We start from the raw sequence: 25,883 nt of genomic DNA, 5'->3' as shown, positions 1-25,883 counted from the left end.
AGGTTGAGAGCTACTATTTGTGTGCCTAATTCCCGAATCTCTAATGCGGAGACCAAAACATGTACCAACCACTTATCATTTGGCTGGCTCCCTCCACCTCCCTCCGTACAAAAATACATGGCAGTTCTATTGGTAAGATAAAGGAAACATCCCATACCTGCGAAGCTATGCATTGTGGTACTGGGTTCGATTCCCAGTACCTTGGATTTTATTTAATGGTTAATATGAGAAATTTATAGTAAAGTATGTTAGGCGGTTATAGGCTAGACCCGCAATGCTAAGATATATTGTTGATTTAGTGGGTTCGATTCCCCTGGTCTAGGTCTTGGATTTTATTTAATGGTTAATATGAGAAATTTATAGTAAAGTATGTTAGGCGGTTATAGGCTAGACCCGCAATGCTAAGATGTATTGTTGGTTTAGTGGGTTCGATTCCCCTGGTCTAGGCCTTGGATTTTATTTAGTGGTTAATATGAGTAATTTACAGTAAAGTATGTTTGCTAGTCGCCTCCGTCCACGACACCTAATTGGTAGTTGGACGTTATGCCCCGTCTGAAAAAATAGGCGATTACTTAACTTACTTAACTTAAAGGAAACATCCCGCCAAATGATATTCTTATTGTTTTTTTTTTTTTTTCTAAGGAGTTCTCCACAACTCGTGGTTCCCTTCAGCCATCACTAGTAACTGCTTTTTTCCAAGTGACACGGTCCTCTGCCTGTTCCTCTGTCAGACCATATCCCGCCATCATCTCCCTCACCTGGTCCCTCCACCCACTTTTGGGTCTTCCTCTCCTCCTTCGGCCATCCACCTCGCTGCCCATCACCACCTTAGGCAATCTCTCTGGACCCATCCTCCTCACATGTCCATACCAAGTGAGTGCCTTAACCTCTCTAATCTCCAGGACGTTTCTCTCCACTCCCATCCTTTCCCTGATATCCACATTCCTCACTTTGTCGCGCCTCGAACATCCTGCAGATCTCCTCCAAAAATCCATTTCCACTGCTAGGAGTCTCTCGCGCTGTCTTCTGTTCAAACCCACGTTTCTGCGGCATACAATAGGATACTTTGGAGAATCGATGTAAAGATCAGCCTCTTGGTTCTGGGTAACAAATTTCCGCTCCATAGCACTGAGTTCAATAGGCCTATTGCTTTTTTCCCCTCCCTGATTCTCCTCTCTACTTCCTGCAGGGAGGAACCATCCTTTTCTACTATTGACCCAAGGTATTTAAAATGATCCACTCTTTTAATGCGTCTACCTTCTATTTCTATGGTAGTTGCATTCTTATTGTATTTTATTAAAATTTCGAGTTTTTTTTGTGCTTAATGGCAATTTTATATTTTTCACGAGTATACACCATGTCGAACGGCACCGTAACAGAGATTTGGTTTGACTTGTATACACGTCAAAGAACGCTTAACTGGTTAAGGGGAATTCTACGAAGGATATTAAAATGCCATTGTGAATCTTTTATTCTAGAATATCCGTGAACATTTCAAGAATAATCTCGAGAACAATGACGTCACTTCCTTTTAAGAGTGTAGGAAAAGGAAGTAGAAATAATAATTACAGAAACTGCAGAAGATTTAGTAAATACAATTCTATTTTATTAAATTTATCATCAGAGAACAGAATTTAGGTCCACTCTTGGTTGTATAGAAGAAGATTAACCCACAACTATAATAGAACAAACAAGATAACAACCTACTTTAGAAAACGACTGCGGACCCCCCACATTAGGTTGTGTGGAGGTAATAGCGCGTAAAGCTAGAACAGAAGATGGTTTGGCAGACAGGAAATGTTATTAGAAAATAGAGTGTACACACAAGAAGTAAAAGCTTACTGACCAAACTACCAGCAACAAGAGGCTACTCTTTCCTCTCTCTCTCTCTCTGAGTCCACTATAAGCTTTAATTTCCACAAAGCTTTTCCGGCCAAGAAGAACAAACAGAGTGGGGGTAGTAGTCGCTGTTAATCCCCCGTCCCCATTAGGATGGTTACTTACCAAGGAGGATAAAGTTAGAAGAATGAAGATGGTAACTTAAAGTGCATAAAGCTACATTTAAAGCTACTATAGTTACCATTTCGCCTGGACTTTGTTGGAAGTATATCCCCTTATTTTGTGGTTCATATTTTCGTATTGTTGATTTCATTCGTCGTTAAATTTTATATTTTATTGTATTCCTAATCGATTTCGGAATCGAAGTCGATTTCTTCGCACCAAACTAACAAATAGACCTCTACTGATGGTCGGAAGCCCGAAACCGGTCAAGGGCTCATAAAACATGCCCCCTACGGACAGATACAAAATTAATGATATTCTCATCAGCACAGGGAGGTGGTGGGGGGGCGACCTAACCCATATTTTCATAATTTCAACTTAAATAATTACTAACTTTTTCCATTATTCAAAATCTCTGCCTAATATTTTGGGGCTACATTACACTGAAACTGGATGTGCCCCACAAGTGGAAAGACTTTAATTGACTGGGAAATAGACCCGAGACTGTACACAGGAATTTGATAATGAGGAAATTGAGAAAGCGGAAGCAGAGCGAAGAACACCAAAAAAAAATGGGGGTGAAACAGAGAAAAAGGTTAAAACATAACTTTGGAATAACTTCCGTTACTATTATTATTTTTCTATTTTTTCAGGCGGGGCTTTACGTCCAACTACCAAATTAGGTGTCGTGGACGGAGGCGATTAGCAAACATACTTTACTGTAAATTTCTAATATTAACCATTAAATAAAATCCAAGACCTAGACCTGGGGAATCGAACCCACTAACCAGCAATACATCTTAGCTTTGCGGGTCTAGCCTATAAACGCCTAACATACTTTACTGTATTTCTCATATTAACCATTAAATAAAATCCAAGACCTAAGCCTGGGGAATCGAACCCACTAACCAGCAATACATCTTAGCTTTGCGGGTCTAGGCTATAACCGCCTAACATACTTTACTGTATTTCTCATATTAACCATTAAATAAAATCCAAGACTTAGACCTGGGGAATCGAACCCACTAACCAGCAATACATCTTAGCTTTGCGGGTCTAGCCTAAAACCGCCTAGCATACTTTACTGTATTTCTCATATTAACCATTAAATAAAATCCAAGACCTAAGCCTAGGGAATCGAACCCACTAACCAGCAATACATCTTAGCTTTGCGGGTCTAGGCTATAACCGCCTAACATACTTTACTGTATTTCTCATATTAACCATTAAATAAAATCCAAGACCTAGACCTGGGGAATCGAACCCACTAACCAGCAATACATCTTAGCTTTGCGGGTCTAGCCTAAAACCGCCTAGCATACTTTACTGTATTTCTCATATTAACCATTAAATAAAATCCAAGGCCTAGACCAGGGGAATCGAACCCACTAAACCAGCAACACGGGTCTAGTATCTTAACCGCTCGGCTACCGTGGCGCCCGTTATTATTGCTATGGATGCGAACAACCAGACAGAAATTTATTGCTGAATAAATGATAGCTCAAAGGCGACGGTGGATAAACTGATGGACAAAGCAGAGTAAAACAATTATCAACTATTGTTTGATAAACTTTTGATGAAACAATATTGCAAACTCTTTTTTATCAGAAAGTGAATTAAAGTAGACTTGCACTCACACTATTCATGCACTAATGAATTGATCACTGCACTTTATAAATAAATTAACTCATGCACACCCGTACACACAGTATATAAAATGCAAATTAATGCTGTGATGCAAAATCTAATATACTGACTACAAATAAATGGAGAAAATTCAATTTATAACACTAAATTAAAGCTGCAGTTTGTTTTTTTCTGGCCTTAATAATCGATATTAAAAGTGCACTTTTTGAGTATATTTATTTCTAAGAATTCACCGGATGTAAAAATGTTTTTTTTTCCTTTTTGTGAAGAGGACATTTAGGGAATTTCTTTTAGAGTAAAGTCTTAAGGTTCAAATTAATGTGGGAGTTTCTTAAACGAACTTTGTGAGAATCAATCATTTCTTTGGGAATAAAATTTAATCAACCACAAAACATGGATGAGTGATTGATCGCAGAATACTGGTACAGTTCTACCAACCTTTCCAAAACAAAAAAAAAAACGTCACGAGGGGGGCGAGAAATACTGTAAGCGGGAGAAAAAAAAAGAGATAAGTTTGTTTTTATGTGGATTACATTTCTCCCGCAAAGTAAATAAGATCTAGTTAGAAGAATTCCCGCCAGGGGACCTTGTGCCTACATTGGGACTTCTGTATCTACCTACAACAAACAGTACGCTGTTAATATAGACTTCAAAAGTTCTAATTGAAAAAGACAACCTTTAGAACCCCGGGGGGGGGAGAAGGGCTATATAGAAGGGATGTTCCAAAGGTTATGCTGGGTTACTACGTAATTAAATTAATTGAACTATATGGGTTGTTTTTTAATCAAATTAAAGAAAATTTTGAAATTAATTTAATAATTTTAACACTCCTTCAAAAAGGAAGTATGACGAACGCATCACACAGGAACTTCAAAGATGGCAGAACGTTTCTGTTAAATTGTGCCATTGCTCAGAAATGGGACTGAGGTAATGACGTGTTAATTTAGCGAGAGATAAAATTACGTTAATTACTTTCAGAGTTGGGGAGAAATTTGCGAGGGGGGTGAAACAGGAAGTTCATAGAGATTCCGGCCATTTAACTTTTTATTCTTAGTTGTAAGAATATTTTGACGTAATCGTATTTAGTTGTAATTATTTAATGATTTTTTTAACATCGGCTAAATTTTGGTAGACGATCGTAGGGGTGGCGGGGGGGGGAACATCTCTCGACTTTCAACACAATGGTAATCAACACCTTAAGACGAGATCCCTAAACCAAAAGAGTGGGTAAGAAAAAAAATTGTTTTTTTAATAAAGCGCAATTTGTAACCTTTGACTTCCTTATTTTAAGACAGCCTACTTTAAAATTGACTACTGGTCCCATCTAAAAAGAGTTTTCAATGAATTAAATAACTTGAATTAAACTAACACTGTTGTGGGCTCTCATGAACACGTTTTCTTGTAAAAACACGTAATTTCACTTACGAAGATAAAAGAAATCCTGGAAAATGACATACCGCGTTAGAAAGCCCATTAGGCCAGGAAACTTTTACTAAAAAAGTGGCCAGCACCTAGGGTCTGATAATGATCACGTAAGGGCCTAATGAGTTTTCTTCAAAAATTTCGATTACTTTTATTTTCCTAGTATCCAGGAGGAAGATTGAGGCTGTTTGGGAGAATAACTAATGCTTCGAAATGGTGTCAATTTTTAAGAAAATTTATCTGCCTTTCTAACCGTGTCATCCAGAATCCGAATTCGGACTAAAACTTTTCTGAGTAATAAAATTTTTTATTGCCAAAAAAAGGAATGTTTTTAGAGAAAAAAATTGAAGTGACGTCACTCAAGAACAGTGGGAAATATGTGAAGTTGGCCAATACGTCATTGAACTCCACTTTAGATGTACTACAGGTGGCCGTGATTCTAATCGCACTTCTCTTAACATTCTTTCTAACTCTTGCAAGAGTAAGAATTGCAATCAATTAATTCATCCACGTATTTCAAAATGTTCAAGATCACAAAACCCCCTAGTAGAAGGATATAGCCTAACCTATCCTAACCTAACCTAACCTAACCTAACCTACCCTAACCTAATCTAACCTAATCTAATCTAATCTAATCTAATCTAACCTAACCTAGCCTAATCTAACCTAACCTAACCCAACCTAACCTAACCTAACCCAACCTAACCCTGCATATCGATTTTACTATCGATTGCAAAGAAAAATGCGCATCATTTAATCAATCACTATTTTTTTTTTTGTTTTTCAAAATTTAAAAAAAAATCATTTTCTTGCAATTATTTTTAAATATTATGCAAAAATTAATGCAGAAGTAAAAGAAAATCGTGAACACAAAAAAGTTGTTAATACTCGTCGTCACAAATTATCGAACGTCGACCAACTGAGGGGCGGAAGATTAGTTACACGGAAGTAAGTAGACCTTACTGAACAAGGAAGTGTAATAGCAACAGGTGAACTGACTTTACATGGGACACAACGCTCCTAGTCAAAGCCATTAGTCAAAGGATATACCGGAAGCTAAGCTGGTCTCCTTAACAAAGGAACTTTTGCTTTTAAACGTGTGACTTTGTTCGCATAAACTAAATCATTCTTTTCTATTTCTTGACAAATTAATTAGTGCTCTGAACGATTAAAAGAATACTTTCTTTATTTACAACATTTTCCACAAGAAAATTATTTTTCTTCGGAGTTCTCCAGGAGTAAGTTTATTAAGTCCTCCCTCCTTCTAAAATTCCACTACAAATTTAAGCTCTCCCCCAGCTTGGAATTCCAAAATTAATAAAAAACTATTTCAGACGTATTTCTGATTTTTCGAAAACAGTTTCTCTGGAAAGTCTGAAGGTTCAATAATTTTCGTGAAGGTTTTTTTTCAGACAATTTTCTTTATTATTATTATTATTATTTTTAAATCATTTATTTAGTTACAATCAACGCAACAAGGGTAACAATAAGCAACATATCGCACATATCAGAGTGGAGAAGTTACCCAGAGCGGTAACACTCCAATAACATTCTACATTCTACTGACTCTCTTCATCAGAGAGGAGATCAGCGAGGCCACACTGTCTTTTAAGACTGTCCTAGAAATGTTGTCTGGAAATGTTTTGGAAGATAAGATGTTGTACTAGTGGATTGTGATGTGTTTGAATGTTAAGATGGAATTTTCTGTATCGTGTTTTCAGCCACTTGTGTTGCACGAAAGGAATGTTCACGTCTGTGTGAATGGTTTGAATGGTGACGTAGAAAATGAGCGTCAAACTATAGAACGAAGGATTTTAGATTGCAAGGACCTGGATCCTTTGCAGAGATTTAAGCGTTTGGTTGAACCTCCACAGTTCCGATGCCAGAAGCCCAGACTGGCTTTAATATAATTACATATAATAAGTTTTGATCTGTTGTCGAGTAGTCTTTTCTCAGTTGTCGGAAGCGTCTGTTGAGTTCTGTTGCTCCTTAGGTCGAGTATGGGGGGGGCCGGACAATTTAAAAAAAATTAAATTATTGTAACAGTTGCAGAAAAAAAGATAGTCTTTTAAATAGACAAACCAAATTAGACTGAATCTGTTTGTAAGTAAGAAAAATAATTTTGAAACCAAATCACTCACTAATTGATTGAATAGTGGAGACAACAAGTCACAATAAATAAATCGAATAGACATTATTTAATGTATTATTCAATACAATTATCGTGATATTTCCCCAGATCGATATCTACAACCCATCGATATTATTTGTGCAAAAAAAAAACCTGTTGAACGTCATCACTTTGTTCACTCAATTAGTTTTACAGTAAAAAAAAAAAAAAAAAAAAAATGACATTGGCAGCAATGAACAATTCGATTATCGATGATAATAATTCCAATATATCGCATTTTCATTAATCGATGACTCTTCAAGCTAACAAAAATTCTAATCCATAAAAAAAAATTTTCTAATGGCAATTTAAAAGGTTTTATTTTTAGAGATGAATAACAAATTACCTTCTTCACCCCCTCTCACCCCTAAGGGGAATGATAGTGCACTCTGATCTATTTAAGAAGTAAAGTAAAGTAATCGCCTTTTTCTTGCAGGCGGGGCTTAACGTCCAACTACCAATTAGGTGTTGGTTGGCGGGGGGGGCGGAAGCTCATACTTTACTGTAAACAATGTTTTTCTAACAAATAGAAAGTAGTCATAGGCGGGATTCGAATTGGCTTACAAAGCCACGCTCCTAACCACTACACCAACACCCGCCCTTATCTAAGGACTATTGCATCTCATTACTGGTATCAAGCTGAACTGCACCCTATCCAGTCACAGATGTCGGTAAAACCCCAGGATATCTAAAAGTCTCAGGAGAGAGGGTATGTTTTTCTGCAGCATCTGGGTAGTTTCCCAGATGTCTGAATCTTCCTTGAATAATGGGCCTTTCAAGTCAATTAGGGGAGTTTCCTCCATTTCCCCCTAAAAATCTGCAAGTACCATCGCGTTCTTGTACCTAACATCTGTTCAAGTGCCGTCTGAGTGGACAATATCTTCTGATCAAACCAATCAGGTTGCTGGATTTAATTTCTTATTCACGGCTCAGATCTGTGAATATTTATTATTCTCTAAGCAGATCTTCGCCTATCTCAGATCAGGAATCCTATTCCAGGAGTTTACCACAACAGACCCATCTTCCTCCCAACTCCAGAAAGAAAAGGGGGTTTAGGCTCCTGAAAAAGGTTACGGCACCTCAGCCACAGGACGTCGGCCATCTCATTCCGCTACCTCTTGTATTATTTCCGCCCAGGTCTTTTTAAATTATCTGAGGCATTTCCAACAGAGTAATCTTCGAGCTGCTAGCAACACGATTTTGTTGAAAGCTTTATAAAAACTTACGTCACAGGAAATGACGCTTCTTTTTTTTGGAAATGCTTTCTATTAAAAAGAGATCTTTTGAAAATTCTGTATTTTAATCAGAGAATTATTGGAAAAAATTCATGCCCCATAAAAGAAAGACGAATGGATTTTTTCCAGTCAAATATTGGGAAAGTATCGGGAAAAAGCTTTAAAGTTCACCTGAATAATGTTGTCTCAATATCGGAAATACCATTTCTGTGTGTCCGCCGCGTAAAATAACCAAATCTGAAATTAAGACTGAAACCCCCTACATTCTTCAGATATCAGCCGCCATTGTTATTGAATTCCTATTACTGGTGTACTTACGAGATAAAGAAGGACGTACGTCACACTTAAGAGGAAGCTGAAAACGTACTCTTCCGCAGACTGACTTACGAAGGATGATTATTTTACAAACATAAATTATTTGGGAAAAACTGGGAAAATGTGACCAGTTATGGATCCATATTGTTTAGTAGGGAAGATGAAAGGAAGTCGGAACAGTTTTTGAAGAAAATTGCCCCCCCCCCACGGCATTTGCGGTAGGCCGATTTTATCGTGAAAGCTCATTTTGAGTCACAAAATGGACTTTAAACCAATGCGAGTATTTCCTCCGTTTATTGAGTACTGACTATAGTCACACAAAAAAACAATAAAGCAATTTGTTCCTTAAAGCTCACAATCAAGTTTTACGTAACTCAAGCTCTATAGGGCAAATCTGGGCGGGGTGAATCTACCCCAGATGCCCCCTTAATCCCCCACTTGCGGCCATCAATAACCTCAAAAATGGCGTTTATATCATCCATCATGTGAAAAAATTCCAGTACGTTCGTTGGTACATATTAATTAATCGTATTTCGTAGTTGTTAATTTCGTAATATTTATTCGATGTCAATAATGGGGCTACCTTAACAAAAGGTATGTTGAGGCACTACATTACCAAAGCTACAGTAATTTAACAGAAGTTATTGTTCCGTTATGTTTATATTTCATCATATTGTAATAACAATTAGTTTTAATTGGTTCATAAAGTTGGAACAGTTTTAGGTAAACATATAATATTAATTATAAAACTAGGCGCTGCACGGTAGCCGAGCGGTTATAGGCTAGACCCGCAAAGCTAAGATGTATTGTTGGTTTAGTGGTTTCGATTCCCCTGGTCTAGGACTTGGATTTTATTTAATGGTTAATATGAGTAATTTATAGTAAAGTATGTTAGGCGGTTATAGGCTAGACCCGCAAAGCTAAGATGTATAGTTGGTTTAGTAGGTTCGATTCCCCAGGTCTAGGTCTTTGGCTTTATTTAATGGTCAATATGAGAAATTTACAGTAAAGTATGTTTGTTAGTTGCCTCCGTCCACGACACCTAATTTGGTAGTTGGACGTAAAGCCAGCCTGGTGAAATAGGCATTACTTTACTTTTTATCGATAAATTCTCAAGAAAAAATGAAAAATCGATTCACTAAAGGGTCATTTCCTGTAGGATGATTCCGCTTATTGTCAAGTCCCATTAGTGGCACCAAAGCAAGATATCAAATTTGACTTTCTGCTATTTTTCATTTTTGGTATTATGCTGTGACCATAAACTGCGCAGATGGATGGACAGACAGAAAATATGCTGTGACCATTTAGCGCAAACCTTTTGACGGATACTTCTAGTGGAAATTCGGAATTTGGAAAAATCTGACCTTCTTAGCTCGTACAGCAAGAGGAATAAAGGAGGTGACCCAATGGGTTGGATGTCCAGGGCAAGGGACACGTGCGCCACACTGCCGGAATCAATCACAGCATGTCTGGCAGTGTCGACAATAGTAAATCGATTTTAGTACCTAGCCCTCTCACTTCTCCCTCTCTCTCTCTCTCTAACACCTGCTTCTTTCATTGCCGTACTGCTGACTGTAACCTCTCAACCTCCCACCACCTTCAAGGCAACCAATGCCGTCGACCTCCCTCCGATACTTTTACAGCTTGTATGCCAACAAAAAAAAGGTACAGCCCAATATCAATATACAGACCCAATGCCAACTGTATTATTGTTCCCTTCTATACTCAAAAGTCCTGCAGAGCACAAAAAACTTTTTCCCATCTTTTCTTTTCTTTTTTATTTATGATCAAATGAAAATTCTGTGATCCAATTGGCTCGATTTGATTCCCATTACAAAGGATCATCAAAGTGTCCAGCTAACAGGTGGCCGTGATTCTAATCGCACTTCTCTTAACATTCTTTCTAACTCGGAGCAAGAGTAAGAATTGCAATCGATTAATTCACCCACGTATTTCAAAATGTTCAAGATCACAAAACCCCCTAGTAGAAGGATATAACCTAACCTATCCTAACCTAACCTAACCTAACCTAGCCTAACCTAACCTAACCTAACCTAACCTAACCTAACCTAACCTAACCTAGCCTAACCTAACCTAACCCAACCTAACCTAACCTAACCCAACCTAACCTAATCTAATCTAACCTAACCTAACATAACATAACATAACGTAACCTAACCTAACCTGACCTAACCTAACCTAACCTAAGACGAAAAACCGTTGGAGCTAATTTCGAGAAAATCGTGGTATAACTCAATCACTCTTCCGGTTGCCGGATTACGGTAATATAACCTCCGCGTCTACAGGAGAAGAGATAAGATAAATCCTAAAGCACGTAATAAAATTAGTCAAGATCAATACTTCCGTTTTATAGTGAACCAAAGCGGAATAATATTTGAATGTTAAAAGAGAACTTTCGCCAAAGTTATTTAATGAGTTCCGACGACACAATAATGAATTGTGTGCAAAATCAATAAATGATTAATTGGATTTTGAGAAATGAGAAAAGACAATTTATTTTAAATTTAGAATTTGGTTATTTTTGTTTTAGCTTTAGAAATAAATAACGGATACAAAAAGGGTTGATTTAAATGTCTGCGTCAAGTGTGTATGTGTGTGTACGTTTTTTATATTTGCTAAAAAAGTCCCGGCGTTTGATTCAATTCGACGTTATTAACCTGTCACAGCCTGTTCTCCGTTGCTATTGTTCAAATTTAATTCTTCTTCCATTATTTGTCTTCCATTATTTGTCGGGTTCTCTCTTTTAGTTTTATTTTAAACCCATCACATTTTTATCTGTTTCAGATAAATTTATTGTTTTCTAGTGCTCTACAGATGTATTCACTTTAATATCTAAATTAATGCTGGACAGAAAATTCAGGTTTTCATTTTAAATTAAACCTCAAGGGAAGGGATTAGCTGATTGGATTCCCCGGGACACTTTGTTGGCCCGGAGCCCTATTTTGGGGTCTTCAAGTGTCTTAAGACTGCGGCCATTAAACTAAAGGGTGCAGACTAGGTCTCAGGAGTGGGTGTACTTGCCACCACAGGGCCAGAGACAGGCGAAGGAGTTCATTAAGGTGACTGCAGAATTAATCCGTCAAGGCCGTGGTGGGGCTATAAGGATAAATCGTAGGCCTATTAACTGGGCCTAACTGCACGCTCAGAAGAAAACACATGCATCGCATGGGCACCTGGCGGATGGCTAGCTTATGTAGGTTCTGTCAGGAAGAGGTGGAGGAAACGGGCACTGCACGTGTTGTGTCAGTGTGTAGGGCTTGTCTGGGGCTAAGGATGTTACTTCTCGGGAGAGGAAAAACCAAGGCCTGTGAGAGCTTTACCGCAAGAGTCGCTCTCCCAGAATTAAGAGTCTGATCAAAAGAACGGGGGTCTGGAGGGTGAGCTTTAGAGTGAGGGGAGCCACAGTAGATCTGAAGGGGGTTGCAGTGGCGTAGGCCACCCTATTAGAATCTTATCTTATCTTATTGGATAGTTTGTTAATATTAAATGTTAATGTAGTGTTCTTCAATTACATTGTTAATATAGGTGTTCTCCCCACAATGTCATATATGTGTTAATATAAAACAGATATGCATATTTTTTAGTTGGTATTAAAACTTCTTTACAACAAGTACTCAATTAAAGGGCTACATTAAATTAAAGTTTGAAAATGACTGAATTATAATTACAAGTATCATTTATTTGTTATTAATTATGTAATTTTTGCTCACTTAAGACGAATTCAAGATTGAAATTTCGTTTTAACTCTGTGATTCAAATCACGGCAGTAACAGACCAACTCTAACTTCCCTTTTTCTTCCTTAATGTGCGAGTGAATGTGATGATTATTCAGAATAAAGATAAATCACAAGAATAATTTGGAATAGAGTTAAAATGAAGTGCCTTTTTAATACTAACTATGATGAGGAGATACATCTTTTATTATTCTAACAGGACCCATATTTATGGGTGATAAAAAGGCCAAAGCACAAGGGTCTGTAACATCTAATACATTCTAAAAAATATGATACTAGAAGTATGAATGAAATGTTGGGTACTTGCTGATTTGCGTACCTTTTGGCGTTTAATCAACTCTTTATACTTAACTTTTAAGTTAAGACTACGAACAAGGAAATGCAATATTCTCTAAGATAAATCTTTTCTGAAAGATTTTCATTCATTTAATTTTTTTTCTCTCTTTGATTTTCAGAGTCTGGTATCACTGTGCACATTAGGCGTTGGTTCAAGTTTTGGCGAAAGCGTACTACAAGAACTACCACGAGAGACCACAGTACTGACAAGAACCTCTTGCGAACTGTTACGTTTAAGCCAACACGATTTGAAAACATTAGCTGAGGTTAGTTGATCCCAAAAAAAAAAAAATTATATATATTTTATAAGAGAGTGAGGAAATTTTACTTCCGTTTAGGTTATTTCGTGGTAGAACGTGCGTTTTTTTTTTCTGTCTGTCTTCCGGTTATCATCCATTAATAGAGGTTGATATACAGTAGGCTAGGGAATCTGATTTGCGTTATACAGGGTGATCCATTTTCCTTCAAAGACGGCCTTTCATGCTTAAACGGTCTCGATCTGAGCAAAAAAAAATGGTAGAGGAAAAATTTGTTGTCCGTCACCTCTAGTTTCAGAATATGTGACTTGATTTTAGATTCCTGATCGTGTACGCGGCAGACGCGCGTCCCAAAAGTGAGGGTTCGCAGATGACCCCCCCAATTTTCATATACACACAGTTTTAAAGAGTGCAAAAAAGTTAAGAAAGAAACCGGAAACACCAATTCGATATCTTCAAAATTAAAGGTGCTAGGCTATTTCAAAAAATCTGGATATTTATTAATCATATTTCAATTTTTTAACTTCTTATCAAAGAGAAAGAAGAGCACGCGATAGGTCATTTTTATGTATTTTTTTCATCCCCTTTCTACTGAAAATATTGCCAAGGCAGTAAAGCTAGTATTTTTCTTAATATCGGGAAATAAGTAGTTTTCCGAGTAAAGCATGTACTGTTCCTTCAAAGTTGCCTCCTCTGGCTTGCAAGCCAGGTTAGCCAGGAGGTTATCATCTGCTATCTGTATCTGAGGAGGCACCTTTGGAGGCACAGTACATGCTTCACAAGTTGAGTAAAGTGCATTATTTGATAAATTAAGGAATAAGTTTGATCCTTTAAATGAAAGATATTGATCACTTAAATATGTGGCAGGAGGTTTCCAATGTTTTTGGTAAATAAACGCAACTCTCCCAAAATTACCAAATAATTATTAAAAACCTTCTTGTTTGTAACAGATGTAAAATTAATTTTTAGCCATTTTGTGTATGCTTGAGAACATCTAAAGCTCTTAACATTTGTTTTTCTTAGAAAATTCACTCGGAAAACTACTGTATTGCCCGATATTAAGAAAAATTCTAGCTTTACTGCCTTGGCAATATTTTCAGTAGAAAGGGGATGAAAAAATACATAAAAATGGCCTATCGCGTGCTCTTCTTTCTCTTTGATAACAAGTTAACAAATTGAAATATGATTAAAAATACCAGATTTTGAAATGGCCTAGCACCTTTAATTTTGAAGATATCGAATTGCGGTTTCCGGTTTCTTTCATAACTTTTTGTACTCTTTAAAATTGTGTATATGAAAATGGAGGTCAACTGCGAACCCTCACTTTTGGTCGTCAGTCGCGTATGCGGGCAGGAATCAAAAAATCAAGTCACTTATTCTGAAACTAGAGGTGACGGGCAACAAATTTTTCCTCTACCATTTTTTGCTCAGATTAAACCGTTTAAGCAGGAAATGCATTTGAGCCATCTTAAAATGGATCACCCTGTATAAGTGTCATCCACTAAACTTTGAAAATCCAACAAACACACCGTCTCAATAACACTTTTTTTGCAATTTTTAGGCACCTTAAAAATAAAAATGGGAAGATTTCCGATAGAAATTTCGATAATTTGATTACAATAATTTTACTCCCACGCACAAAAAGAAAGTACGTGTAACATCATCGTGCAGAGCAAGGGAGGTTAAACCTTATTTTCACATTCACGTAGCAGTAAATTAACATTGAAATTTTCGCACAGTTATAGAGGAGGCCGGAGGGCCATAGCTGTTATTTTTATTACAGGAAATGGATAAACATCATTGTGTAAAGTTAAGTACATATACTCGTATTTGTACAACGTAGTACGTATAACAGAGTATGTTTATAACATTAAATTTAACACACGACGCATATTAATTAGAATACAGTCAATATTTTGGTAAAAAATAACATGGCAGACTATTGTAAATTTGCATTTGTACACATACTTTGAAAATTATATTTTTGAACGTTTAATTTGAAATTTATTCTTAAAAAAACAATTCCATCTAAAATTCACTCTATTGTCCATTTCCTGTAGTTTAAAAATGACCATACAGGTTTTTCTTCTTCGTCTTCTTCTTCTTCTTCCTGTTTTTTCATGCTGTTGCGACCGCATCAAAATTCTCGATATCTCACCAGAAATATCTCAGTCGGAAATGAAACATATAGTTTTTAGAAAATGGTGGGTACGTATGTGAGTGCACAAAAAAAAATTAGTTTAAAAAATAAAAAGAAAATTCCTAAACCGGAACTACCGATATTTTACTTTTGTGTTGGAATGGGGGGGGAATTTTCTCGGAAGTGCACTAACGGAAGTTCCGGGCACCAAAGCACTCAGATGTTGACTTGTCAAAAATTAAATCTTAAAAATAGATAAATATTTTTTTTAATCAAAATTTTGAGTTTAAAATTCAAAATTACAGTAGAACCTCGATTAACCAGGCTGACCTCCAGCTATACCCACCCCGGAAAACTGAAATCCCGGTTAAACCGAATACACAGTATTACGTAGTAATGTATTACGAGGGTCGTTTGAAAAGTCCGTGCAAAAATAAAAAGTACTTAATTTTTTGGGGTAAACCTTTTTTATTTTTCAACATAGTCTCCTTTTAGGCTTATACACTTCGTCCAACGCTGCTCTAGTTTGTTGATCCCTTCCGAATAATAGGATTTGTCCAAGTCTGAAAAATAGCCATTCGTTTCTGCAATCACCTCCTCGTTTGAATAAAATCTTTTTCCCGCCAGCCATTTCTTCATATTGGGAACAAATAGTAGTCCGAGGGAGCCAAGTCTGGAGAATAGGGGAGATGTGAAACGAGTTGGAACCCTATTTCCATTAATTTTGCGACCACAACTGCTGAGGTGTGAGCTGGTGCGTTGTCGTGATGGAAAAGGACTTTTTTTGTGGGCCAATCGTGGGCGTTTTTCTTGCAGCTCGGTTTTCAAACGGTCCAATAACGATGAATAATATGCACCTGTAATAGTTTTACCCTTTTCCAGATAGTCGATGAGGATTATTCCTTGCGAATCCCAAAAGACAGTCGCCATAATCTTTCCGGCCGAAGGAACGGTCTTCGCCTTTTTTTGGCGCAGATTCCCCCTTGGTAACCCATTGTTTAGATTGTTCTTTGGTCTCAGGAGTGTAGTGATGTATCCATGTTTCATCCACAGTGACGAAACGACGCTTAAAGTCCTGCGGATTCTTCTGGAACAGCTGCAAACCGTCCTTGCAACACTTCACACGATTTCGTTTTTGGTCAAGCGTGAGCAATCGCGGCACCCATCTTGCGGATAGCTTTGTCATGTCCAAATGTTGATGCAAAATATTTTGTACCCGTTCATTCGAGATGCCCACAGCTCTAGCAATCTCACGCACCTTCACTCTTCTGTCATCCATCACCATATCATGGATTTTATCAATAATTTCTGGAGTAATAACCTCAACAGGGCATCCAGAACGTTCAGCGTCACTTGTGCCCATATGGCCACTCCGAAAATTTTGAAACCACTTATAAACTGTTCTAATCGAAGGTGCAGAGTCACCATAATGTTTATCAAGCTTCTCTTTAGTCTCCTGAGGCGTTTTGCCTTTCATAAAGTAGTGTTTAATCAACACACGAAATTCTTTTTCGTCCATTTTTTAAAAATCACTCGACTTCCTCGATTCAAACGAATGCCAAACACAAAGAAATAGACCGATCTGGCTGAAACTTGGTGTGTGTTCTTCCAAGAGATGCTACTAACTAAACATAACCTCGATACGCGCCAGTAGTGCTATCTCTCTGACTTTGCACGGACTTTTCAAACGACCCTCGTACTGTTTCGTCCCAGAGATCAACTCCCATCTTAGACAATCCTTTTTCTTATTTTATTTTCTCTTTTCTTTCATTTTTTTGCCGTTCAACTTTTTGAAAAATACTTTCCAAGTGTTGTTTGCTTTATTTTCTATCAAACGACCACTCTCTGATGAGTGTAACAACTATTTAAAAAGCACAACTTTGTCCACTGGTTGGATTGTCCTTTATCGTGAAAAAAATTCAATCAATTCAGCAACTGAATTCGATGGCTGCATCCAGGGGGATATTCCTGGGTGATCATTCTCTTCTACAGTCGATTTCATTTCCTTCTTCTTCCGGTTCGTCTTCTCGGATGTTCTGGTCGAATTTCTTCAGGACTAAGACCAAGCAAACTGTGAAACATCTTTAGCACAATCGAACCACTCCAAAAATGTCTTCTCGATTCATGTTTTCACCTCCTCCTTCCATCGATTGGTGGGCGAGACGAGCGAGATTTTCAACCGTTTCTCCAATTGGCTCCTTTCCTTCCTGGACAACCCGGGCCACGGGTTTCATGATCTTCTTCCAGCACAATATTACAATATAACCGTGAAGTTGAAAATCAACCATTTACGGACACGTAAATCCCATGGTCTTTTGTAAGATCTTTTGTAAGACCGTGATTAATCCAAAGAGATTCATTAGTAATTGCACCATATTTTGGGTTTTTACATACATACATACATAATGGACTCTTCAAGAAAATCAGACATAAGAGAGTTGCTGCCACGCCTACCAATTATGTTACATCGGAAGACCAAAAAATTTTCCGAAAATTTACTTTTGTTTCGGCGCCGATCCAGGTGTTCTTATGATGACTCAACATGATCCCGGTTAATCCGCAAATCCCGGTTAATTGAGGTTGTCCTGTATTCATGTAATTTTCTTCTTCTTTTTTTTTTTGTGAGTGATAAATTGTGAGAAACCAGCCGAAGGTGATGTTGCAACCGCTTGGAAGAAGAGGTAACCATTTAGTGATCTGTTGGGACACCCAGGAGAGAGTGAAGCCGGTGATTAGTGGGCCAGACACTTCGTTCCCTAATGATCACTGAGGAGGCACCTCAGACGTGGTAACTATACAGTCACTCTAGGCAAGCCCAGAAAGTTAGGAAAGCTGGTTGGGTATGGGGTAAACGACTCTAACTTTTCATGAGAGAGGGTGACATTCTTCTCTAAGCGGGGTTATTTTTTAATGTTTCCCCAAGTCCCTCATTGGGGGTGTCCAGTGCCTCAGTGACGACACTATTTTCCTAATGTTCTATCCAGCCTTCGGGTGATTCTTTGGATTCTTGTAGGTTTTGCTAAATGCTAATACACATCAACCACTCTACAAGATATGTATGGTACAAATATTAGGAGGTTAAGTGTCAAGAGGTCTTGGAGCAAGTGGAGGAGGGCTTGGCTGACTCTCTGGAACTGGTCCAGATCCCCCAAAAATCAGCTAATCTCTACTTCCATCAACGGGCTAGATGAGTCATTAAAAGAGAGCTCATAAATACGGGGAAAAATGGCGAGCATTTTTTTTTTAAGGGACATTTTATGATTAGACCATAAACGGAATACGATAATTACCAACGACATTATACAACCTGCTTAACATTCATATTTAGGGCGCAAACTTTCACTATTAACACTGATTATGAAGGCAGTTTACCAGGACAATGTTAATAAAATTTTACATTTATTATGTCGGAAGGATGTTTAAAAAAAAAAATAGAGACAACACTGTCATTTTCAGGAACCGGATATGGGTACAATTTTGGGAATTGTAGTAAAATCAAAATTAATTTCACAATTAACGATCAGCTATTTATACAGCTATAGTTAGAAAAACCCAGTACGTGCGTCACCAGTAAAGTGTACGACATCATAACAATAACGCGATTTTGGAACAATAAGCGTTAATTAGCATTCATCAGTGACGTTTTCTTCATCGTTCATCTTCGTTAAACTTCGTATTATTTCTACCAACCATTTTAGTTTACGTACAGTTTAGTGAAATTAGTAATTTTTGATTTTGCAAGTAACAGCATCCGTTTCTTTAATCTTACTACCTAATGAAGACTTGTTTTCAAAAATTTGAGATTATTTTACTTTTTCTTTTTTTTTTTGTTCGTAAAACGTTCGAAGTTTATTTGGAGGGAAATGTAGAACCTGATTGGTTAAAGCAGAGGTCGCCAAAGTGGTCTATATAAGACCCTCAGGGGGTCTATTTAATAAAAGTAGGGGGTCGATCTGAGCCAGGGGGTTCGAAGGAAAAACAATTTCGAACCCAATATAGCGGAGCCTTGCGAAGAAACACCATTGCATACCCATCTCATTAATTAAGAAGCAATACTTGTAGTTACTTTACTTATTTATAAACTTAGGATTCAAGATTTGCGAGGGATCGGTCAAATAAAAAACAACAACTAGTCTTCTTGCCAACGTTTTGACAATTATATTGTCCTCTTCAGGGCCTGGATATTACAAATACACAAATACAAACAATTCAGTAACACAGAAAATCAGTAAAAAAACAGTAATATAAATATAAAAATACAATAAAAAATAAATAAATAAAATAAAAAATACAATACAATTCTTATTTATAATTACTTATTATTTAATAAATATTAAGGTATTTCAACATTTAATATATTTTTCATAAAACTATTTGTTACACAATGTAAAATTACTTTAATAAATGTTTAAAATCATAAAATAAATGCAATAAGCACAGTACCTAATAGATAGTTTTATTTTTAATTAACTGAAAATTACTTTTATGGGGGGTCAATAAATATTTCGAAAAATTATATAGGGGGGGTCCATGACCAGAAAAGTTTGGCGACCCCCGGTTTAAAAAGACAATCGAAATACTGACAGACTGAATCATCTACCTCTGATGATGGTTGTAAGTCTGAAGCTGGTCAGGGTTACAATAAACATGCGTGCAGTTCGAAGATCTTTGATTTGCCTTCTATATTCTGGATGTTCGGGAACCAATGTGACATAAATTTTGTCCACCCAATCATCATGAGAAAGTGCGGCGCCCCTATTAAGTAATATACGAACTTCAAATAATGTATTATTTGTATAATAAAGTAAATAATAAATCAACGGTAAATTTATCTCTTAAATAAATAAAAGGAAATGCCATTTTCAGGCTCATCTCTCTCACACACAATTCATCCCAGATAAAGCTTTCAGGAGGAAAATGTAAATGTTGGATTTCCCGGAATTATGGTAACAATGCCAGCAGTTCAGGGCGGTCAGAACGCCTAAAACCAGCCAACTGTACACGACGTTTTTATACCCATACAATTTACTACTTCAAGATCATCTCTTTATTTAATGCAGCATCATTTTTCTCTTTTTATGATTTCAGAAAAACAAGGATATCATGACGGAATTGATGTCCAATTGTAAAATGAAAAATGGTAAGTAAATATTTTGTTTATTTATTTATTTTTTTTTTTATCTATTTATTGTACTTTTTTTAAAATCGTTTTTTTTGCCCTTAAAAAATTTTAGAGCTCCTCTCAGTGACTATAGAGCACCTCCTTGGTGCCTATCAGGGATAATGTTTCTCAAACACTGACTGATCTTTAATGGTACCCACAAAGACTTCATAGTGACCAACTAGAAACCCAATATTCCATACACAAAGTATCTTTAAATACATAAAAGCGATCTTAAATTCACTTGCCCATATTATGAAGGATACACTCTGTGCGACATTCACCCAAATTAACCATCTATAGGAACCACACTCAGGAACAAGCCTGGGCCCAGTCCCTGCCATTTAATAAGTCAATGAAGGTTTCCCTCGGAAGGACCTCCAAAACCAAAGACGGGAGATTCGAAATTCTTTTAAAACAGGACCAATATACATATAAAATGGATGGTGTCCTCTCCTGGACCGTAAGTTACAAAGGGAACAATCATGACTGCCTTCCGAATTACGAGGGCCTAAAATTTAAAGAATGTAGGCTCACCTCTAAGCTTCATAATGATTCATCAAAGAGAAGCTGGATACTATTTTTTCCACCCACTTTTAGCCCAACATCAAAATATTTATTTTTATTTCCCAGAAGTCCAGAGTCTCTCTCACTCTCTGTCTCTCTTTTCTTCGACATGTTGGTGGTGGCACAACAGATGCCAGTGGAAAACGGAAATGCTGCTGCCAGACAGCTAAATCTAGGAGATTAAATATTGATTTGGGAGGGGAACGGAACGGCGGAGTTCAATTCTAATTTACCTGCGGCTCCAATTGAGCCTAGCTTTAGTTCTAGTGATTTAACAACGTGTTCATTGTACGGTTCTGTAGCTAGCTAGCTTTTACCGTGTATATTCATAGCTTTAATTGAGAACTATAATCTGAATGCTTGAGCTAGTAGCAAAAAAAAAAAATTGCTTTGCAAACTTACCGCAAGAATCGATCGACTATGGACCAAAACTTTTTTCGCAAGCAACGGTAATGAAGTGACGATGCATCATGAACATAACTCCAGGGCTGCAACCCTTATTTAGTGACTTACAGAGGCTTCTGAAGAAAGCTATGATCAGTTTAAAAGAGAAGTTAAGTCTGCACTAAAACTAGGTGCACATTAAAGAAAATTAAAGGAAAAAGCCTTGGTTGGATGGTAAGCATGGAGAGGGGATACAAATCCGTGCTTCATAACCACTACAGAAATAAACCTACATAGAAAAGTCGGCAAACCGAGGAGAAATTGAATTAAGGAAATGGGGAAAGGATATTTAGAATAGCAAGGATGGAGGTACCAAAGAAGCCAGGTTGTAAGCGTGGGATTTTAAAAAAAAAGAAAAATCTGAACCAACCATCTCCCCGGGGAAGTCTGTCTTGTGTGGAACCCTGGGAACGCAACAATTATTGGCTACCACTTGCAAAACCGCTTGGGAACAATAAGCGGGTCTATCATCTATTTCATATCCCACCGATCGCACGGAGAGCAGTAAACACTTTATTGGAGGCTGCAGTAACTGAAAAGAAGGTTTTGTATCTTTCAGAGAGTATAATATGAAACAGTGTAACACCAATTCTTTAATTTAATCGAAATACGAACCATCAGCAATCAGGTTCAATCAGAAGCAGATCGATTTATCGCAGGACGTGGGGGGGGGGAACCCCACACGGTATTATTTCATTCAGAAAAACGCTACTTGAGGCACAAAAAGCTTGATCAGGGTTCCTAACATGGTAATATCTCCCACTAGCTGGTAATCGTTAGCTCTTCTAGGAGGGCAGGCGATGATAAATAGCAATATATATGCGGGGCGATTACGACGATACGGAAACAAAGCTGGCCACTAACACAAAGAGAAAGAAAGCTATATGGTCAACATTACTCAATAAAAATATTTATTTACGAGACTGTCTGTTTGTTTGTCACAGTACACACGGATATTTATAGACACAGACAAGCGTCAATAGTTTGAATACTTAGCACTGGTATCGCGTGATTCTATCATTTTGAAATTTTTATCGGGTGATCAGTTAAAACTGTCTCAGGTTCGGAGGTGGGGGGGAGATCAATTGTGTGGCCAAGATAATAGTTGGCCAACTGTATTCTCGCAAGTTCCAAATGATAGTAATAAAAATAGATTTATCGATTATATATAACTCGCTTTATTTTGGAATTACAATCAGGTGATTTGAGACACATCATTGTTGTACTTAAGTATTATTGTTGTGTATTAACCGTTGAATTTCTATCTATAAATGCAGTTAAAAGTTTTGGGTGGGTACAAATAGAAACCATGGGAGTGCCTTGAATGACGATCATCACCAGTATGACTGCAACTAGCCGAGAACATTTAACATAGTTGGTAGCGAGACCAAGGCGACTGCTCAGCCATCTTCGTAGATTTGTTGGAAGTGTAACCGTGATCAGGATTTGCTGTGGTAGAGGATTTGTAACTGAAGATAACTAGTTAGAGGCGTGCACTTATTCACTAGGGCAGTACCTGAAGAAGTTAGGTCTAGAATGTGATGTTTCATTGAGAGAAGGTCCTAGAATGTGATGTTTCTTGAGTGAAGGTCCTAGAATGCGATGTTTTATTGAGAGAAGGTCCTAGAATGCGATGTTTGATTGAGAGAAGGTCCATAGAATGCGATGTTTGATTGAGAGAAGGTCCATAGAATGCGATGTTTCATTGAGAGAAGGTCCATAGAATGCGATGTTTCACTGAGAGAAGGTCCTAGAATGCGATGTTTGATTGAGAGAAGGTCTCTAGAATGCGATGTTTCATTGAGAGAAGGTCCCTAGAATGCTATGGAGAGATGGAGGAACAATTTTTTGTTCTTGTTGTTAACAATCTAAAAAATAGCAACACGCAGAATTTGAACTGGGGATCTTCAACAGGCGAATGAATCCACGATCTTTGGATGTATGAAAAACATTATTGGAGGCGAGAAACAGGAAGTCATTTCTTATTGGCTAATTAAACATCAAAACCAAAAAAAGTTTAATTAATTAGAGCAAAAAAGTAAATTGTAGGCCTAAAAGTTTTAAAACTTTAGATTTTAAGAGGAAGTTATAGAAGCGTGCTGCCGCCAGGTGTTTGTTTATATAACTAACATTGTGGTCCTATAGAAGCCCATTGTGGTTCTGGATGCTACATTAAATCTCACTTAGTTGGACCCTGTGTTGTTTTCCGGTGAGGGGGGCTGAAAAGTGCGGGAAGCTGCCCAACCTTAACCACCAACTACAAAAAGTTCTTTTGCGGAACATTACCTTGCGGGACGCCCTTTTTTGTCGTTGTATGTAACACAAATTGAGGGCTTAACTTTTATATATACTCGTATATACGTGTATTATTCTAGCCAATTTAGGGTTTTCAAAACTTTTTTGACTTCTCTTGCGTAAGTAATATGACTTTATTCTTGACATATTCAGGTAAGTTGTGTTTTCATTAGAAGAAGTAATTAAAAGAACAGGTGAGAACCCGTAGAAACCCAATTTTGAAAACTGGACCAGATCGAACATTTCTGCTCCCTAGGGATACAAAAAAAAAAACAAAAAAAAGTCTAGGAAATTGAATTTTAAAAATTAATTGTTAATATTCTGCTCCCAAAAATAAAAAGAAAAGCGTTATATTCGTAGAAAAGAAATCTAACCAAAAGAAAACTCAAGGAAAATCCCCGAGAGAAATCCAACCCATCCGTCATCAATGGTGCAGTTTCCTTCCGGCCAACACAACTTCTAATTTGCATAATAAATTTAATTCCGTTATATTTTCCCCCCACACCACCCCCACCCTTCTAAAAGAAATGGAAGTAAACTTTAATAATTTTTCTTCGCTGTTTCCCTTCGCTTGATATTAAGAACGAATCAAAAAACTAAATTTAAATTGGTGGTTTAAATTTAAAAATAAAAAAAAAAATGTTTAAAAAACGCTTCTTTCTTAAAGTGCCATTTTAAGCATCGTGTACAATTCTACTACTTGCGTCAATAGAATTTAAGACAGAAATTAAAATGGATTGAATTCAGAATTTGGAAGGAAGTAATTAAATTCAATTTTTAAAAAAAATTAAGCCAAATTATTAGACCAAAATATGGTTTTAATTTTTCAGTAATGATAATTTCGTCGCATTTTATTCGTCATAGCAAAAAAACAGAAATTTAATTTAATAGTAAAAGATTCTATCCAATCAGTGAAAACATTAAACCAATTGAGCCTTTAGAAATGTCTTAAAATTTTACTATACTAAGCCTGCATTACATATATGTCTTTGTGGTTAAAACAAATAGTAAGGAGCACAATAATATAAGTGATGTAGGCGCCACCGGTAGCCGAGTGGTTAAGATACTAGACCCGCAATACTAAGATGTATTGTTGGTTTAGTAGGTTCGATTCCCCCTGGTCTAGGTCTTGGATTTTTATTTAATGGTTAAATGAGAAATAGTAAAGTACATTTGCTAGTCGTCTCCGTTAACGACACCTAGAAAATGGTAGTTGGGACGTTAAGTTCCGCCTGGAAAAATAGACGATTACTTTACTATCATACTTTAAAACAACAGTTTCGAACTCAAGATAGCCCCTCCAAAAGGAGGGAAAAATAAATCTCAATAATTAGGCAATTATTCTTCTCGATAACTTCAGATACAGGTTTAATAAAAATGGGGTTTAAATTAGGAGAAAAAGGGGCGGAAACCCTATTAAAGTCATTCAAATTCAATGAATGACACCAAATACGAATAAACTTTTAATGAAAAGATCCTTGAACACAAAAATCTACTATCCAATTTACATGAATTCACTCTTAGCATTTCGATAGCCAAGTAATTAACAACAAATCGATTATTCATTATCAAAAACCAAAGAAGCATTAAAATAGAAAAGTTAGGTCATTTCCTTCTCCTGATATTTTAAGAGGAAACCTGTAGAAGTATTAATTAGCCTTGAATGCAATCTTTTCTTTTATCTTCTCTTTTCCACCCGCAAAAAGGTTTATTGAGATCGGACTGATTTTCAGCTTTGACTTTTCATCCCAATATTTTCTCAAGGCTAAATCTAGGGGAAAATCAATTTTTAAAGAAGAGTACGATCACAATATTTTCCTCTTATTTGTCGGAAAAGTAATATTCAGGAGGAAAAGTTTTCCCTTTGTATTTCTCTTTGCAGAATAAATAAATAATGCTTTATAATAATCGCAATATAAAATGAGAGCCGGAACCTTTTTTATTATTATTATTTACTACATCCTGTTATTAAAAAAAATATATTCTTCAATAAATAACTTTAAACTCAAAACTCTGAACTCTCTGAAGAGACCGACAGAAATACAAGCTGCAAATGCCTCGGTGGAAGCTCAAAAAAAAAGTTGTCCTTAAATAAGAACCAATAAAATCCCCTATGAACTTACCACTGACTGATGGCG

At 36.9% G+C, this 25,883-nt stretch overlaps 1 protein-coding gene across 5 annotated transcripts in view; it reads left to right on the top strand.

Annotated features, from left to right (window-relative positions):
* Epac (Exchange protein directly activated by cAMP) overlaps positions 1–25,883 on the top strand; it is a 374,689-nt gene that overhangs the window by 270,416 nt on the left and 78,390 nt on the right. For 4 of the 5 annotated variants that reach the window (XM_074115265.1, XM_074115263.1, XM_074115266.1 and 1 more), the window contains 2 exons: positions 13,001–13,147; positions 20,367–20,418. In XM_074115265.1, coding sequence (XP_073971366.1) covers positions 13,001–13,147; positions 20,367–20,418 — 199 coding nt within the window. Of the gene's footprint in view, positions 1–13,000; positions 13,148–20,366; positions 20,419–25,883 lie in introns of those variants that run through there. The other variant, XR_012454462.1, reaches the window with a different exon arrangement.

This window comes from Rhodnius prolixus, unplaced genomic scaffold (assembly GCF_049639745.1).
Source record: "Rhodnius prolixus isolate KJV_2025 unplaced genomic scaffold, Rpr scaffold_7, whole genome shotgun sequence".
Taxonomy (NCBI): Eukaryota; Metazoa; Arthropoda; class Insecta; order Hemiptera; family Reduviidae; genus Rhodnius; species Rhodnius prolixus.
Note: the sequence above shows the minus strand (reverse complement) of the source record. Positions and strands in the feature narration are given on the sequence as shown.